Below are 17,047 nucleotides of genomic sequence, written 5' to 3'. Positions count from 1 at the left end.
AAAATAATCGAGTATCGAATTAATTTACATCATCGCGTTAAATTAATGCCATATTAATCCATTACGGCCATCCATTACGTGTTTAATGCCGTATTAATTGCAATGCGTCAACACAGCCTATCTCGCGTGTATCCGAAAGGATATCGCGTTCGAACGAATAACGGTGGAGAGCCTTCAGATGTTTACCGGCATTTGAAACATTATCTCGGACAGTGTCGAAAAAGTGAAAGTCCGACAACCGCGTCCTCTCTATGCACGAGATTCTCGTTTAAAGATTCGATTTGATATATTGATAAATGCAATGCATGCGACATCTCTGGAATATTACGAACGCACGTGTCAATAGAGAGACGCGCTTCTCATTTTTTTATTTGTGCATTCAAGCACCGGCCTTCTACCTACATAAGCGAGAGCAAGGAGTCAAGGCCTTCGAATAGTCAGCCGAATTCTTTGAGTTCGGCTTTTATTTCGATTATCGCGTCACGCTTAAATCTAATTATTTTCTTTGAAATATTCGACCATCGTTCGTCCACGCAATGCGTTTTCGACACATATTTTAAAGGATTATTTCGATGAGAAGTCCATTTGTAATGTCGCAAGGAGATACGGATAGATCCTACGTATAAAGAGAAGGATATATGTTGTAGCATTTAAGGAACTTACCCTCGCAGAAGAGGGTGACGTCGGTGAGACTCTCGCTTTTGAATAAGTTTGAGAACGTCGTTGCTAGGTTGCTGCCGAAACTGTTCCACTTGAGGCAGAATTGCTGCTGATGAGAGTCCATGATGCCACCCTTAGACTCAACTCCGTGACCTTCACCGTCCCTCTCGCAGCCACCTTCCAATGGGTATTTACCTTCTTGATCGCGTTCGTGCCCAATTGCTCGTCCAGCTACGCAGAAAGCAGTCCCAATTATCGACCGATCTCTTTCTCTTTTGCCATAAGCAAAGATAATATGTACGCGATTGTTAAAAGGTGTAAATTAAAGGATATATTGCGGAAGAAACGTAACTGAATAAAAGTCACAAAAGTATGAATAAAAGAGTTTCGAAAATTGATATAAAAATGGGGGAAATAATTCGCATAAATCATCTCGCATCAAAAAATGCACATCTCTGCGAAAGAATTTTTCCAATAAATAGAGTATTATTTGGCATTGTATGCACTATCAAGTTAGTAGTACTATATCGAGATTGGTCCCCGTGAATGAAAGACGAAATATCAGATCACCCTACTGTCAGTCCAGCTTGAAATATTGAATGTTGATAACCTCGAGATACGGAGATACCTCGTAAACGCAACATACCTCTTTCGATTCACTGGCTGCGTGAGTGTGTATTTGTTTATCGTGACGGAGAAACTTATCGGACACGCGCGGCCAATGTTTCGCGCGTCAAGGACCGACTGTCTGATCGAGAAATCGAACGCGGATAATAATTCCAGTCCCAAGTCTCAAGATGTACTCGTAAATCACGAACCGCGAGCACCCGATGCCGGCTGCGCCATGTCAAAATTCCACCGCATTTCCGCGACGCCTGCGATAAAAGCGCCAAACGAGAGAAGAGGAGAGATCTTACCGGTGTCAGGGGCGTGTCAAGGCGAGTGTGCGATTGCGAGCGATATCGCTTCGATTTCATTCAATTTCGACAATTTTTAACAACAACCGATGTTGAAAATACACTCTGGAATACGCACTTGCGTCTCTATTTCGCGACCCGTGAATACCGGCACTATGACAGGCCAAAAAAAGAGAAAAGTTACAAAGTTCGGCACCGCACGCACGTGTCCTCTGCGCGGCGCATGATCCGCGATGTGTATATCCTATCCACACCGCGCGCGTGTATCGCCGAGAGGAATATCCGATCGGAGACTCGACCGAGTTTGGCACGAACGGGTGTCCCGTAAGAGCGAACGAGAAAGCAGAATTTCGAGTATTCCGTCCGAAACGCACACCGGTCGCACGAGCACTGGATAGACGACTGACTGAGACTATACGCACTTGCCGGCCGAAATCGAATCACCACCGGCTTGCATCGCGCATTGGCACATGAACGAATCGCGCGTGACTGTCGTCGTTTGCGGTGCCGGCGAGTCCGGGTCCGGGGGGGCGGGAGGGTCCGTCGCGGGAGCCGAAAAATCGCGCGGGTGCGAGCGAGAGGAAACGAGGAGGTAGCGCGGCATCGCGAGTGGCGGGGGGGGCAGGAAGCTAACCGCTCGAGAGGGAGACAGGGAGAGCAGAGGGACAGGGGCGGGTGAGGATCGAGGGACCGTCGTCATCGTCGCTAGTGTATCGCCGAGAAAGAGCGTGAATATGGGTCATCGGTGGCGATGCAAATGCGGTTACGCGGAACGCGGCGTGTGTGCGCGCGTATGCTTATGTATGCGTGCAGGGGGAAGGAGAATTTCGGCGTTCCCGGCACTCGGTGGTGGCGGTAACTCGGAATCACCGGGAGAAGGGGACCCGAGTGGGTGGCCGGGGAGGGACAGGGGATCGACGATTCGGCGGCTTCTTTTTCTTCGGAGGGGTAGGGATCGGCGGGGCGATTGCTCGAGGCTAGAAGTTTCGGCTCTCGCGCGATCCTCCGCAGCGCTTCCTCCTCCTATGTTTTTTTTGCGCCTCTCCGGAGAACTCTCTGCCTCTCGCGCTCGCTTCAACGTTCTCTCTCGTCCCGTCTCATTTTCGAGTATTATCCCTTCCTCCTCTTGCCCTAACGCTTCTATGGCTACGTTTCACTTGGCGATTGCAATGCTCGCGAGTATCGTCCATCTCTGTTAAACCTTCAACGATGAACAACAAGGATGAAACGATCCCGTGAGCGTTGCTATCGCCAAGTAGCGTAGCCTAAAGTATCGCGTATCCTTTCTCATCCAATATATCCCAGGGCCGTATCACGAGCTTGACGCGTTTTGTAAGAAAGCGCGAATCGCGTAATAGAAGAAGAAAATCCTTGAGCGTGCAACGCGGCAAAATTAATATATTCCCGGTTCGATAAAATCCAGCATGTCCATCTTGCCGCGAAATTATCCTTGGACAGGCAGGCCCAATATATACATCGCGTGCTCGAATTCGGATAAAAAAAAAATCAGCGGCGACGGTGCGATCGATGCCCATCGCTAGGAACCGCCGCGCGGCACGAAAAGCAAAGACGGAGGGGAATTTAGGCGTTGGAGGCGCCTCGAGTTGCGTGGCCCGGAACCGCGTAAAAGGAGAGAGAGAGAGAGAGAGAGAGAGGAGTGACACGGGGGGGAAAGCGGGGCAGGGAAAGAAGAAGGGAGATATACGCATCGCGGCGAAGGGGTGGGGACCGCGGGCATTCGTGGTGGCAAAACGCACCGATCGGTGGAGGGGCCAGGAGGTCCGAGAGGGAGGCTCAAGGTCGCCGCGGGGCCGCACGCGCGTTACAACTACGCGCATACGCGACACACGCGTATTCTGCGCACGCACACGGTACACGTACGACGCTGCACAACACGGGCGTGTGCACAGAAGCGCACGCGCGCGCTGCAGCGTAGATCGCGGACGTGTGTATATATGTTTGCGCGTGTGTGGTGTGTGTGTGTGTGCGCATACATGCGTGTGGGCAATGCGCGCACGTCCGCCAGCGTCGTAATTCGGCGCTCTTATGGCGGCGGTATTATGTCATCGCATTTCTGCGTCGGAAAAACAGAGCCTCCTCTCAATCGGATTTCTCGAAAATATATATGGGGTGGGACATTATCTCGGCGACTCTTCTGTTTTGATTCTACTCCGAGAACCATCTCATTACGGAGCCGCGTTTCTCCCTCACGTGCATGGCATCTGTACCGTGTTTTCGCAGAGAGATGTAAGAAAAATCGACGCAAATATACGAAAATAGACGCTACTTCGATCCTACACGCGGAATGCGGAGCCCGAGCTTCCGCGATCGCGCAAAACTCGATATATATTCCGATATGACAACGGCTTATGCGGTCGAGTAATAACGAGCGAATCTCGTCTTCCGCGATTCCGCGGAAGGAAAAATTGATCGACTCAACGAAATGAAAAAAATAAGGAAAGAAAGAGCGATGTGCGGTCTTTGAATAACATCGTGATATGGAGATGGCTGAATATGAGCGACGGTATTACGCCTTGTACGAGGGCGAGCAACGGCGAGTATATGGAAAAGGATGGCTGTCGAGATGTCGAGTTAACGTGAGGGGTAGGCGGTAGGAGACAGGGAGGGAAACCACGTATATGAAAAGCGCGTATCGTGGCTCGACGAGAAAAATAAGAGCGGCGCCTGACACGGCGATGTCATTTTTCGCGAGGCGGCTTTTAGCGCGGTTGTCGTCTTTGTTGCCTTCATGCTAAAAGAGAATGCCGTTGTCGAAGGAAACCGTATTAATGCGTTTCGACAAATAACGGACTTGGATTCGATTCGACAGGCCGCTTACAAGCAACGCTCTTGATACGCTCGATGCTCTTTAAGAACGCGCTAGCGCTTCTATAGGAAGAATATCGCCGTTATTATAAACACATTCATGTACGTAAGGACAAATATCAGTGATAATATAATCGTAAAGATTAGACAAGGGCTTCTAGTAGGCTTTCTTATTGCTACGGGATATGATTGCGCTTGGAACGTTAAATTGCAACGATATTACTGCACGTGCATTTTTATTAAGCTCGCTTATCTATCTAGTCAAATGAAATTGATAATAAACATGGCTTACACATCGAGGAATGTAAATAAGAGGAAGACATTATCTCGCAAACAATTTAAAATTAGTTCGAAAGCTTTTGCTTTTGAAAATACGAATTTTGCAAAAAAACTGCTTTTTAAGAAAATAATCGATTTGTTTCCACTAGGGTCAACATAATATCCTGCCTCCGAGCAAAGAGACAAATCAGGAAAAGGGGAGATATCTACATGAATCCCGACAATAATTATCCGGAGGGTGATTCCAAAGAGTTAGTTGTTCTGATGAAAATGCCAAGGTGAGAGGCATAAATATGTTTGACAGCGATAACAAAACATTCACGATCCAGGCAAGAGAGGGGGAAAAGGAGAAGAGAGATATGTATATTTTCTGTTCCAAGAGCAAAAGATAGCTCGCGCGGATTATCAAGACGATCCGCTCTCATTTTATTTCATTACGTATTTCTAAAATAAAGAAAGGATTGTTTTTTGGAGATTGCGTGAATCAAATTATTACACTTGTTATTTTAGAAAAAACCTACAAGGGTCGTATACTTTTTCCATTATATGTATATTATCCATTTCTAAATATTTGAATTTCTAACATGATTGAGGAAATTAGAAATGCATTTGCATGAAAGATTACGCGTTTTCGAAATCTGTGTGCGTGTGTGTAATGTATATAGATAATAATGTCACATTGCTAATCCGAAGTGATGCGTGGAGGAAGTTAATTTAGAGGTCAATGTCTCCGAGAGACTAGTTTCAGATAACAGGTTGCCGGTTCGTAATGAAATACGTTTTAAAATGAAAGAGCCGGCTCCGAAAGAGAAAAAGCTTTCATCGACGAAAGTAAAGCGACGCAATGTTTTTCTCGCGAATCGTCGCCATCGTGAATTAATCAAGCGCGATGATGTAAGCGCATTTTTGCCGGTGACAAATAATCGAGGATATGACGTTAGTGTTGACAAAATTTCATGGACAGTTTCTGCATGCAGTTTTGCAACTTTTTATCTCCCGAAACCTTATCTCTCACGCCATAAAACATCAACAAAATTCGCGTTTGCGCTAAAAGTTGTACACATAAGATATTTGTATATTCCGATAGTTTATCGGCGAGTAATCAAACGAAAACGCAGTTTCGATGTAAACAAAAAAAAAAAGAGAAAAAGCCTTCACCGTGATTAGATTCTCATAAATCCCCGATGCAACGTATGTCCAAGGATGTTTCCTTTGCGATGATCATGCTCGCGGTATCGTCCTCCGAGAAGAAAAATCGCACATGAAAACGTACCGAATCACCGTGTCTCACTCGCGATGCGATTGACAGAGTGAACAGAGGAGTGCAACAACCGCGGTTACCCTCCGGTTACAATCAACTCTGCGACAATCAACGTAGAGTCCACGCCGCGGATGTGCAATCAATGTCAATCATCTCGGGGGAATATTGTCCTTCGTCACTTGGAGCGATAGAGCGAGAAGCGCGAGAGTGTGAATGACGCCGAAAAACGCCCAGCGCGAAGCACGATCTGAATTGGACTGTTCTACGGGTTATAGCCGGCTCGTTCGACTTCCCCTCTCTCGCTCTTTCTTTCGCGGGTTCCTGCCTCCTCCTCTGCCGCGCCGGCGGCCCTATGTTTTGGGCCGACACTTAATAGTATGCCCCTACTAGCGGACTTGGTCGTCACAAACGAGCGACCGCGATGTCCGCCTCCGATGCACATCGCTCCTCGATCCGGAGGTAGAAACGAGCTTCCGGAATGCGACCCCGTTCGCTTCTCTGGATCCTCGCTTTCCGATTTCATCATTACGCTCGTAATAAATACATATATCGAAAGTTGGAGCGGAATTACAACAAATTCAAAGAATTTACATTCCGAGATCCTTCCACAAAGAATCGCGTTCTATCGTACGTGTATTTTAATATCAAGATAGCTTTATTCGATAATATTCGAGCATTGAATGGAGTAAACGATCTCGAAAATTGTCGCGGAAGTTGCGTTGGCTTTTTCGTGTCCGGAGCAACGAAGGAGTAGTTTTTCTGACCGCTGTGAAGCGAACGCGCGACGCGATAAATTTTCCGAATGGCGGTCGTTAGCGGGTGGTTCCGCCCCGCGGGAGCGTTGCGTTTTTTCTCCAAGCCGCAAAGAGCGACATCGGGGAGGAGGGAAATTAGGTGGAAGAGAGATATAACGTACGATCCCTTTTATGACGGCGCGAAATAAGCGGCGACTTCCGTGTCAAAGTACCGCTACAAGCGCATGATGCACGTACGACAACGTGCCGCTGCTGCACGTGCATCTATTCCGATAATCGAAACAAAGGAAGCGTAAAATCACGGTATATGCACGTAATAATGGCCGACGCGCAAGCCGCGAGGATTAGCGTTAATGCCGGAATCCCGATGCCGAATCGAAATTGTTTGCGACATATTAATATAACATCAATATATAATAAAATTAGATTGATAAATTTCTAAAATTTTATATCGCTTAATTGGAAGGGTAAATTTCGATACAGCTTGCACGTAAAGTAGGAACTACATACATTTTCAGATTACACACGAGAGATATAAATGTAGACAGAATTATATAATTTATAATATAGTAATCATTGTGTTTTTACATCAAATATAAAGCGGTTGTTATGCAAGTCACATATGCCAAATTTCATACAAATTTATATTACTGACAAAGTAATAGGTGTTCCATCAACTTTACACGCGCGATGTAAAATATTGGAAATAAAAATATATTTAGGCTCTACTCGAATAAAATTTCTTAAACCCTAAGAATCACAAAAGAAATAAACTAAATAGGAAATTAACAGAGCGAGAAAAATATATTCCAAATCCAAAACATTGCGGTTTTCTTTTTCACTGACGCGTTAAAACGGGACTATCTCAATGTCCCGTTTCACCAGCCATAAGACGGTGAAAAATTCACTATTTCACATCACGTAATCGCTTTCGCGGGCAAACCTTACGTTCCTCCCCCTCCTCCTCCCTTGCAGCGCAACCGCGAGCTTCAAGTTCAAAACCATCCCTTGCATCTCTCTCTCTCTCTCTCTCTCTCTCTCTCTCTCTTTCTCGCTCTTCCCGCGTATCCTTCGATACCCAAGAATCTCCGCGATCAAAACAAACAAGAGAATTAGGCATCGCGATGACTATATCGATAGAGCGACAGATGACGGGCACAACACAGCAACGACAACAACAACAACAATATCAACGTCGACTCATGTCGGTCGTACCTGGCGGATGAAGCCACCATGGATTGACCAGGGATGGTCGTTGGTTGCTGGGGCCCTCGCCAACAGGGGCGTACATCCTCCTCCGACTACGTCACGCCCGTCACTGCCGCCCCGGTGCGCGGCTGCACCCCCGACTGCCTTCGCAAGCCCGTGACCGGCCGCCACCCCTTCGACCGCGGGATTCCAGTCTCCCTTCCTCGACGCGCGTACGCAAGAGGGTTGCAAGGTTACCACCAGCGAACTCTCTCTTCCTCCGCACCCTCCTCGCGCTATCGCATCGCCCTTCCTGCCGTCCTCCGCAGTCGACCTCCCTCGCGGCCAAACCAACCCCCTCCGTCAACGACGATTCCGTTACCCCTCCAGGAGCCGAGAACTCACCGAGTACCATCGCCGCCCCCGCGCGAGTCTCCCTTTCCTACGTAACCACGGCCATCACTTTCGCTGGAAAGTCCTCGGGGGCCGTTAGAGTGTCAGGGCTGACGCTGCAAGGGGCGGTGCGCAGCTACAGTGAAATCTCCCTTCCTCTTAGTCCGCTATTTCTTCTTCTCTTTTTTTTACTTTCTCTTTCGTTCGCGGGAGTAGAGAGATTCTTTCGCGCAAATCGATAAGATAATTTAACTACTCACTACGGATATACATATAACGAAGAACGGAAGCACCGGACGCAGCGGCGCCGTCGGAGGAATCGACAAAATAAGCTCGTTGCTACGTCTAGAACGAGATAGAAATCGCGAAAAAACGATAGAATGCTGAATTCGCGAACAATTCGTTCATCATCGACGAGGCAGCGCAAATAAACAGAATCGTGTTTGCGGGGAAATTTAAAAAATTGATTTAAGCACATGAAAAATTAAGAAATTAGCGATTCGGTTAGTATGTTAATTATCTTATAAAATATCGTTATTATTTTAATCGATGTAAATATTCGTCGATTTAAAGCATAATTTCAATTGAAAATAAATATAAATTTCATTTAAGAAGCGCGAAAATCTAAATTACGGCGTTTCCCTCATTAATTACTAAACCGCATCGCGGTTTTAATACGATAATTTAGAATTATTCTCTTAGGTTTAGGTTGAATTAAATATTTATACGACAGTGGTTACCGCTAACCGTCCTCCTTAACAACGGAGAGCTGTACACCTGCATTCGAAATTAACGTATATGGGAACATGAGCAGAGCTTTACGAAATCTTTCTGATATCCTTGAGGGAAGAGCGTATCAGCAGCCACGCTCTAATCATTAAGATTAGAGGTCGATGTATATGCGGCACTTGTCCCCTGCATAAAATTTGTTAGTCAGATTAGGCAGGTGACTCTGAATGCGTACTCTCCTTCTCTCTCTCGAACGCGAAGATGCCGCCAATTTCGTGGATCGATATAAGACTCGCTGCTACATGCAGCGCGCCGACCTTCGTCGATGATATGAAAGCCAAAGCCACGTATTAAATAATATTTTACCACGTATAATTAACGTATAATTTACTCAAGCGATAAAATTATAATTTAACTATGTAGTTTAATTGTATATATTTTGCATTATTATGCATATTATGTTTATACATGTTGTGCGTTTAATTAAACATGTTATGCATAATTAAAATGCTAAGAACGATAAAAACAAAAATGCAATTCTTGTAGGAAACATTGTCTAGTTTCAATTTGATCAAAAGAAAAATATACGTGACACTTGCGCGACGATAGATTTATCGGAATAAATTTTAAAAAAAGTGTCGCATAAAAAGCCAGCTGGTGCTGGGTAAATATTTCCTCCGGAGTTATATTCGAAAAAATCTCGATCACCGATAAAATTCCTACCGAAATAGAAACTTTCGAAACGGCATTTATGCTCCGCGGTCCCATAAATAATCGACACGTTCCTGGGAGCAACCTGGGATGGAAGGGAGAACAACCTTGCAAGCTTCGTCGTGCGTGCGTAGCTTCGGTAATGGTGGTGGGGTTTGAATTTTTGGAGGTAGAATGGCCGAGAGAGCACGAAGAGGGTTGATGCGAACGATAAAGAGAGCGAGAGAGAGGGTGGAAAACATCCCTGCGCAAGAGGGGAAGCGCGGAATGGCGGCAGCAGGAAGCGAGAGGAGGAGAAGGAGGAGGATGATGAGCGGGAGGAAAAGGAGGAAAGGGCGACCGAGGGGAAAAGCCGAGCAACCTGCACCCGGCAACAGCCCCCGACCTCGGAAGAACTAATCATTAACCTCCTTTCACCCTCCCCGAATGCTGCCGTTCCGTTGCTCGACCACCTTCGCTTCACTTTCACCTGCGCCTCTCACTCTCACCAACCACCCCTTCGATCCGCCCTCTTCACTCTCACTCGTCCTTTCTACCTTTCCCTTTCTTCCCGATTTCTCCCTCCCTCCGCTCTTCTCTCTGCTTCTCCTCGCTCCTCCCTTCTACCTTCTCCTCTCCTCTCCTCCACCCACGTTGCGTCGTGGTGTGTTTACGATTACGATTACTCGCACTCTCGCTTTCGCCGCTTTCCCTTCGCGGTCTCGCCTTCGATTTCCGCCCCCGTCCTATCGACCTGCAAACCTTGTCGCTACTTTCGGTCTACCTAACGCACGCGGGATGCGACGCCCAGCGTCACGACGCTTAAAGTCGAGGATCTCCTTTTGGCCAACGATAATTATGCACGATCGTGGGAAGAAGAGTTCAGCCGTTATTTGCGGCGCTATTATTTCTTCGAAGGGTATCGCGCTCGCGCTAGACGTTACGTAATATCGAATAGATATCCGCGACAGCCACCCTTTTTTTTTATCGTAGAGCAGGGCTTAATCAGAACCGTAGATGTGGCAAGAAGTAGAAATTTCAAGAATCGATTTTACTCAAAACGCTATGAATTATTCACTCTTTCGAAAATTTTGATATTAAAAATATACAATTATCATGACCAATATATATTTTATAACGTATAATAAACGAAAGCGCGAGTCATGAAATTTTATTTTATTTTTTCAAAAAAACTGCGCGTATTATTATCGTCCTTTTTGGTAAACGTGGAAAAATATACATCGTACTCCTAATTTAACCCTTTCTAATCGCATAAAACTCGAAGCAAGAAAAGTGCGCTTTCTTAGCGACAATCATCGATGTAAATAATTCAGCAGTCGAAAGGGGCGACTGATATTCACGCAGCTATCACTCCAGGTAATCGATGTCGCGGCAAGTTTGACGTCGAAAGTACGAGCCGGGCGTACGTACCAAATTATACATATTCTAGGACTACGTGGCAATTGGCTCTATCGGACATTGTATCTTGATTTATGCGCCAAGTTCCTAGACGATAGGATCGCGCGGCAAGGGTGGGCAATATGGCGCACGGTAGACGAAAACGGCGCGAACGTGTGTGTATAAAGTTTAAGGAACGATCATCAGGACGTACGTTTCTCGAAACATAACGAAAAAAATACGTAAGTCATAAATTAACTCATACGAGTAGATTTAACTGCTGATAAACCCCTGACCTTTCGCGAATATAACGCAATGATATCGATTCATTGAGGAAAAAAGAGGTGTAATATTTTTTTACTTCTTTTCTATTAATTGAGAGAAAAGTATCTAATCTTGCACAAAACGTATAAAGAATTTCAAGATGCTTCACCCCCATGTCACTTCGAGTCGATACGCGGCATAAAAATGCACCGTGCTTATTTTTCCCGATTATATCGATCAATTTGATTTTTTCTCGGTACCCTTGGATTCTACAAAGATTGATGGCGTTCAAATATGGATCGCCTACGCGATCCTCATAAATCGTGTGCGGCTCGCCAAGTACACGGCGACGCGCCCGCGTGCGAAGGTCGGAGTTAGTAGCAGAAGGGTGGCAGCCCAAAACGCGTAAAGAGGGGGATTGCGGGGGGGACGAGGAGGGGCAAGATGCAACGCACATCTATTGATTCTCCTCCGGCGTGAAGGCCCGCGTGGTGCGGCGGGGTCCCGTTCTCTCCGTCTCTCTCTTTCTCGTTGCGGCACACGCAATTTCGCGTGCGCGCACGCACATACGCGCGACAGAGAACGAGTGCGCTCTCGATAGATGCAGGGCACAAAGCAGCACAGAGAGACTCTCGTCCTGCGCCGTCGGAGGTAGATAAAGATGGAAAGAAAGTAAGAGAGACGGAGAGAGAGAAGGCGAAAAAGGGAACTGGATCCTGCGAGAAGAGACAGCGGCTCCCTTCTTCTATGCGTGCGTGCGTGCGCGCGCGCGCGCGCGCGTTCACGCCGCACTCTCGGGCGCGTTTTCTCGCTCGCTGACGCATAAGAATTAGAATGCCGGGGCTTGACGGCATTTGCATCGCAACTCGCGTCCGCTCGCAGCCTTTGCACTTGCAACTTTCTTGGAGATGCTTACCGCCGGGGTGAGTAACGATCGTCTTTCCGAACAACGGGTACAGTCCCGGCCAGAACAAGGTTGCAAGGGGCAAACCGAAAAGGGCGACGAAAGAGATCTCCCAAGGAGAACACATCGAGGACGCAATTGATCGATGGGGGAAAAATACTACATTGTGAATGTGACACGCGTCGGCACTTTTGTCGCATCTCCTCTATGCGATAATATATAATTAATTACGATATAAATGATTTCGCTCGTTTGCACTCTTAATTTTCTCGTGATACTTGGAGATAAATATGTATGTAAATATCTTTTACGCGAGACGAGAGTTGCCCTCCATGAACTGATAAGCCAATATATCGATGTACGATGTAAACACATTTTAATTCTCTTTATCGTCGACGTTCTTCCTCGTTCTACCATGTAGAAACTTTACCGTGTAGATCCTAATTATAACGTGTCAAAGCTGATCAAGGTCTAGATTGATCGAAGCCTGACTAATTGTTTCGCGTGCGATGTTCAACGAACAACAATGTCGTTGCTATTTAATATTTACATAATTTGTTACACGTTACTTACATAATATAATTTATGTAAATGGAAAAGGGAGATCAGCAACCGCGAGGAATCCAACTACCGAGAGATGCGGTGGTTGCTCTTGGAACCGTTACCGGGATGCAAAGTACGTATCGAGTTTACGGAAATTGTCGGAATGACCCCGACGTGCAGATACACAAACACATGCCGGTGTGTGCTCGTGCCGATATCTGTGTTACCAAACAAGGGACGAGCATGCGAAAGTATAATGATACAAATCGCGAAACACTTATTGGACGCTTATCATCGACCGGGATATTATGTACCGTATTTGAAATGTACATGCGATGTACAATCGATTCGAGTGATTTTGACTCTAGAATGTTCAAGCTGAACGTACAAACTTTTGAAATATTTTTGGCGAAAAAAAACAAGCGATTTTATCTTAAAAACAATATATGTTTTGTATTTAATAATGATGCAATATTAAATTATCGATGAAACAAATGCAACTATCACAAGAATAAACTATCACGAAAGAAAGAGAGAGGTACAATGTCCCGTCATCGAATGTAATTGCCGCTTTCGCGATTATTGTTGTCATTGACGCAGCGACTACGGCTGTGTATCAGCTCTCGGAACACGCACGAAATTCCATGAAAAAGAATGCGATATCAACACCGTGAAAGAGTCGAAGCGAGGTTTTCGGTTTTGTGAAAAAAAGGCATTCACCGTGGGACGAAATGAAAAGTTTATTTCAACACCGCGAAAACTTGCAAAAACTGGAGCACAGCCGTTTTCGCGCGCGCGCTGGATGCCGCGTTAAATTGAATTAGGAACGAGAGATCTTGTATGTGCAAGCGCAAAACTTATTACGTCGAGAAATATTTATGCCTGAGAAATACGTGTAAAACCCTCCCCTTTCACGTTACGTAATAAAACGTCCCGAACAAGATATTCGAGAAATAAATGTCATGTTACATCTCGATATAAACTTTGATGCAATTACATAATTTACATTCCTCGATAAATAGCTCTAAAATTCTATATTTTGCAAGTCTGTGCCTGTCGAATAACTATTCTGTACCTGTCAAAGCTCGTAGATGCACGATAACGCGCCTCGACAATTGTTCGAATACTTGAAAATATGTGAAAGAAACGGTTTTTCTCATGGTGCTTTCTCCGCGCTTTGACAGAAAAAAGGCGAAAAAATTCCGATAAACAATGCAGGAGGAAGGAGCTCGGTTAACGATGTATCAATGTGTACTCACCGGCAATCGGGGTGCACTCGCTCGCGTTCCTGTTGCTCGTCCTCGCGATGACGATCCTCGCGCTTCTCAACCCTTTCGACGGAGCGAAATCGGCGCAGCTCGCTGACGGTGCGCAGAGACCGGGCAATACATCGTCGGCGATGCGTTCCAAGTGTCAGTTCCGGGTGAAGAGAGAGACGACAGGAGAGAAGAGAGACGGAGAGTGGGAGAGTCAGCTGGTCGGCGAGGGGGTTAAGGCGCGCGCGTATGTAATGTGTTTAACTCGCGGCGAGAAAGAGGCGAGAGGGAGACAGATGGAGAGACGCCGGCGCATCAGCCGGTAAAACACGCGGTTAAACACGGCCGAATACTAATATACGAGTACTAATCACGCCACGCGGATATCTCTCTTGTCCGTACGCTGCCAGCAGCGACGAAAGGGCGATTGAGGAGAACCGGCAGCGATCGCCCGGCGATTGCGAGATGACGATTGTTGGGGGTCGCCCGTGATCCCTCGTAGAAAATTTCGGCCTCGCCGACCGCTGGCGCCTCCTCGCGGAAGCGACGCCATCTCCGCAATCTCTGCCAGTGAACCCGCGAGTTTGCCTCGCGATTGTCGGTAACTGCGATGTGCGAGGAGAAGAGGGGAAGGCAGGAGGTGCGCGTTGCGTAGGATTCGTGCAGAGCTTCCAAGACAGGGATGAATCTAGTAAATCCCGTGCCTGCGACTTCTCACGACGTTTATCATTTAATCTTCCAAAAGATTGTGCCCCTATGTCGTAAATATTTTATATTCTGAGCTCTGTAAGAGATATATAAATAAAGTTAGTTTGAATTGATGTAACAAAAGAGTAGAGACACTTTAACAATTTCCGTTTACTCGAATATTTCAAGATACATTAAAGGATATTCATGCGTAGGTGAAAACAAATGCGTTGCATAAGTATTTATACTTAACGTTTATTCTAAATCCGATACAGCGGCCTCGCTGCTATAAGGACGATGTAAGGTTCGAACAACATATCGAGAAATTTACAAAACGCGTTTTTCCAACTTTTCCAGCATGATAACAAGTCTTGCGCGTCCCATCATAAATAATTTTATTATTTGACTACATGCAATTGTATTATATATATAATTAACCGACAACGAGCATACTGCCCTCCATGAAGTCATACGGTGGTATTTCGAGGTTTTGCGGGGCTGGTCCTTTTCTAATTCTACCACTGGCGTCGTAGTGAGAACCGTGACACGGACAGTAATAACCACCGAAATCTCCCGCGTTTGCGATAGGTACGCATCCCAAGTGCGTGCAAACGCCTATAACGACGAGCCACTTAGGATCCTTTACGCGAGCACTATCCTCCTCTGGATCGCGGAGACTCGCGACGTCCACCTTAGATTCGATCGCGATTTCTGAGTCAGTTCTGTAAATTTTTGCGCATCGAGAGGTAAAATAAACGCGTTGCTTGTATATAGAATCGCTAACTAATGCTTTTTATTATATAGCAAATTTGTCTGGATGCACTAGAGCGTGCACTGATGCGCATTAAAGGCTATGGTGTACAAATTTACAATAACATAATTAAAATAGTAAGATGATTATTTCTACAAGTTATTCTCATTATTCATCTTGAATAACATTAATAACAACTCGTAGCATTAATTATCATATTTTATTTACATATGTTATTGTAAATCTATATATAATAGCCTTTAATATGCATTAATGCATCCAATTTTCGCAAACTCGTTATAAATATAATAAAAGATATCCATAATACGATACATACCTATGTCGCACAAACAGAGGCTTTCCACGCCATTTGAAGACAACGCTCTTACCCTCGGGGATAGAACCGAGCTTTACCTCAATTTTTGATAGAGCGAGTACATCAGCCGAAGCGCTCAATAACCCAACAAGGTCGTGTACTATTACCTTTGCTCCATAGACACCTACCACGGAAGCTCCTGGATACATCAAAATTGGAAATGAATTATGATTTATATTATTGCTTGAGATTTAAATAAATTGTATCGGACACTGCTTATATACTTGCCAGCTGCTACAACATAAGAGATGGACTTTCGGGATGATGCAGTGTCCCTTGATTTCGCGCTTGGATCTTTCACTTCCTCTTTACGATAGTCCGTAAAATCTGGCCAGTGAATGTCGGTATGTGCTAAACGTCGCTGATGTATTTGCGTACTAGCTATAATGACATAAATCATATCATTATTGTTACGCTTCAAGACTAGAAACTTTATCTTTTATACATCTTAGATACAGTGGTAAAGTACAAGTATCAAAGTTATTACGATTAACTGCATCGTTAACAGATAATTTTGGAACAACACTATATACGTAAACTCAACAGAATTGCAACAATCTGCAAAGTACGCGTATTGATTATATAACCGCGAATCGTTCCAATTTCTCGGGAAACAACGCGGGTTCTCGTAAAATACTCGTAGAATAGTTTGTTAATGCAAACGTACTTGTGACCCCCGAACTTATGCACGTAGGCCCGGTGAGGAGATCCTGATAGAGACTCTGTCCGAGGATCCGTTTGACGGTCGGTGGAACGGTAACCTTCGGCTTGTGAATTTTACTGGTCGCCGCGACGGGTACCCCTCCGTTCGAGACGACCGTTGCCGTTGCCCGCAAAAACGGCGATACGGTCGTCGATTTTGCAATCACATTCATTTTTACGGGAATCACACGTAACAATGAACGAAACGACAAATCTCGCGGCCACGAAACGTTGCTACACTACTACGCACTGAATTCTTCAAACAGCAACGCCATTGCGGCCACTTCTGGAAGCTCGATTAACTACTCCCGACCTGTCGGTAAGGTAGTCGCGCTAATATATCGGTTGTCCAAGGATGAATGCGGTGGCGCTTCTGTGCGGGAGATTTAACGTGTAACTACCTTGTTTCTTCGATTTTTCAATTATATTTATTTCCGAGGGAGATATTGTATCCATTTTCCAAAATTT

General features: G+C 45.6%; 2 protein-coding genes across 6 annotated transcripts in view; both read right to left on the bottom strand.

The window, feature by feature from the left end:
• The window catches only part of Chinmo (Chronologically inappropriate morphogenesis), a 52,320-nt gene extending 37,474 nt beyond the window's left edge, over window positions 1-14,846 (bottom strand). The window contains exons 1-2 of one of the 5 annotated variants that reach the window (XM_083098711.1): window positions 14,067-14,846; window positions 664-891 (exon numbers count right to left, since the gene is read on the bottom strand). In XM_083098711.1, the coding sequence (XP_082954837.1) occupies window positions 664-784 (121 nt within the window). In that variant the 5' untranslated portion in view covers window positions 785-891; window positions 14,067-14,846. Of the gene's footprint in view, window positions 1-663; window positions 892-1,306; window positions 2,038-5,840; window positions 5,930-5,955; window positions 6,183-7,913; window positions 8,181-14,066 lie in introns of those variants that run through there. The other 4 variants (XM_083098710.1, XM_083098714.1, XM_083098713.1 and 1 more) reach the window with 4 other exon arrangements.
• Window positions 14,847-15,128: 282 nt separating this feature from the next.
• Rfesp (Rieske iron-sulfur protein) lies at window positions 15,129-16,852 on the bottom strand. Its single transcript, XM_083098717.1, has 4 exons — window positions 16,545-16,852; window positions 16,106-16,258; window positions 15,839-16,016; window positions 15,129-15,472 (listed from the first exon to the last, which is right to left on the bottom strand). Exons 1-4 carry the CDS (start codon window positions 16,750-16,752, stop codon window positions 15,184-15,186), a joined length of 828 nt encoding a protein of 275 aa, XP_082954843.1. The 5' UTR covers window positions 16,753-16,852; the 3' UTR covers window positions 15,129-15,183.
• Window positions 16,853-17,047: the final 195 nt, after the last annotated feature.

This window comes from Camponotus vicinus, unplaced genomic scaffold (genome assembly GCF_025532165.1).
Source record: "Camponotus vicinus isolate PSW18456_S1 unplaced genomic scaffold, iyCamVici1.0 SCAF_4, whole genome shotgun sequence".
Lineage (NCBI taxonomy): Eukaryota > Metazoa > Arthropoda > Insecta > Hymenoptera > Formicidae > Camponotus > Camponotus vicinus.
The sequence above is the reverse complement of the archived record's forward strand: the minus strand, read 5'-3'. Positions and strand labels throughout refer to the sequence as shown.

What these genes read in the sequence shown, in the direction of transcription:
- Rfesp (XM_083098717.1), bottom strand. Translation starts at nt 16,752, where the DNA reads ATGAATGTGATTGCAAAATCGACGACCGTATCGCCGTTTTTGCGGGCA. An exon ending in CATAAGTTCGGGGGTCACAA is followed by an intron (nt 16,259 to 16,544) that starts GTACGTTTGCAT and finishes ATGTCATTATAG; the next exon opens with CTAGTACGCAAATACATCAG. An exon ending in CTCTTATGTTGTAGCAGCTG is followed by an intron (nt 16,017 to 16,105) that starts GCAAGTATATAA and finishes TGATGTATCCAG; the next exon opens with GAGCTTCCGTGGTAGGTGTC.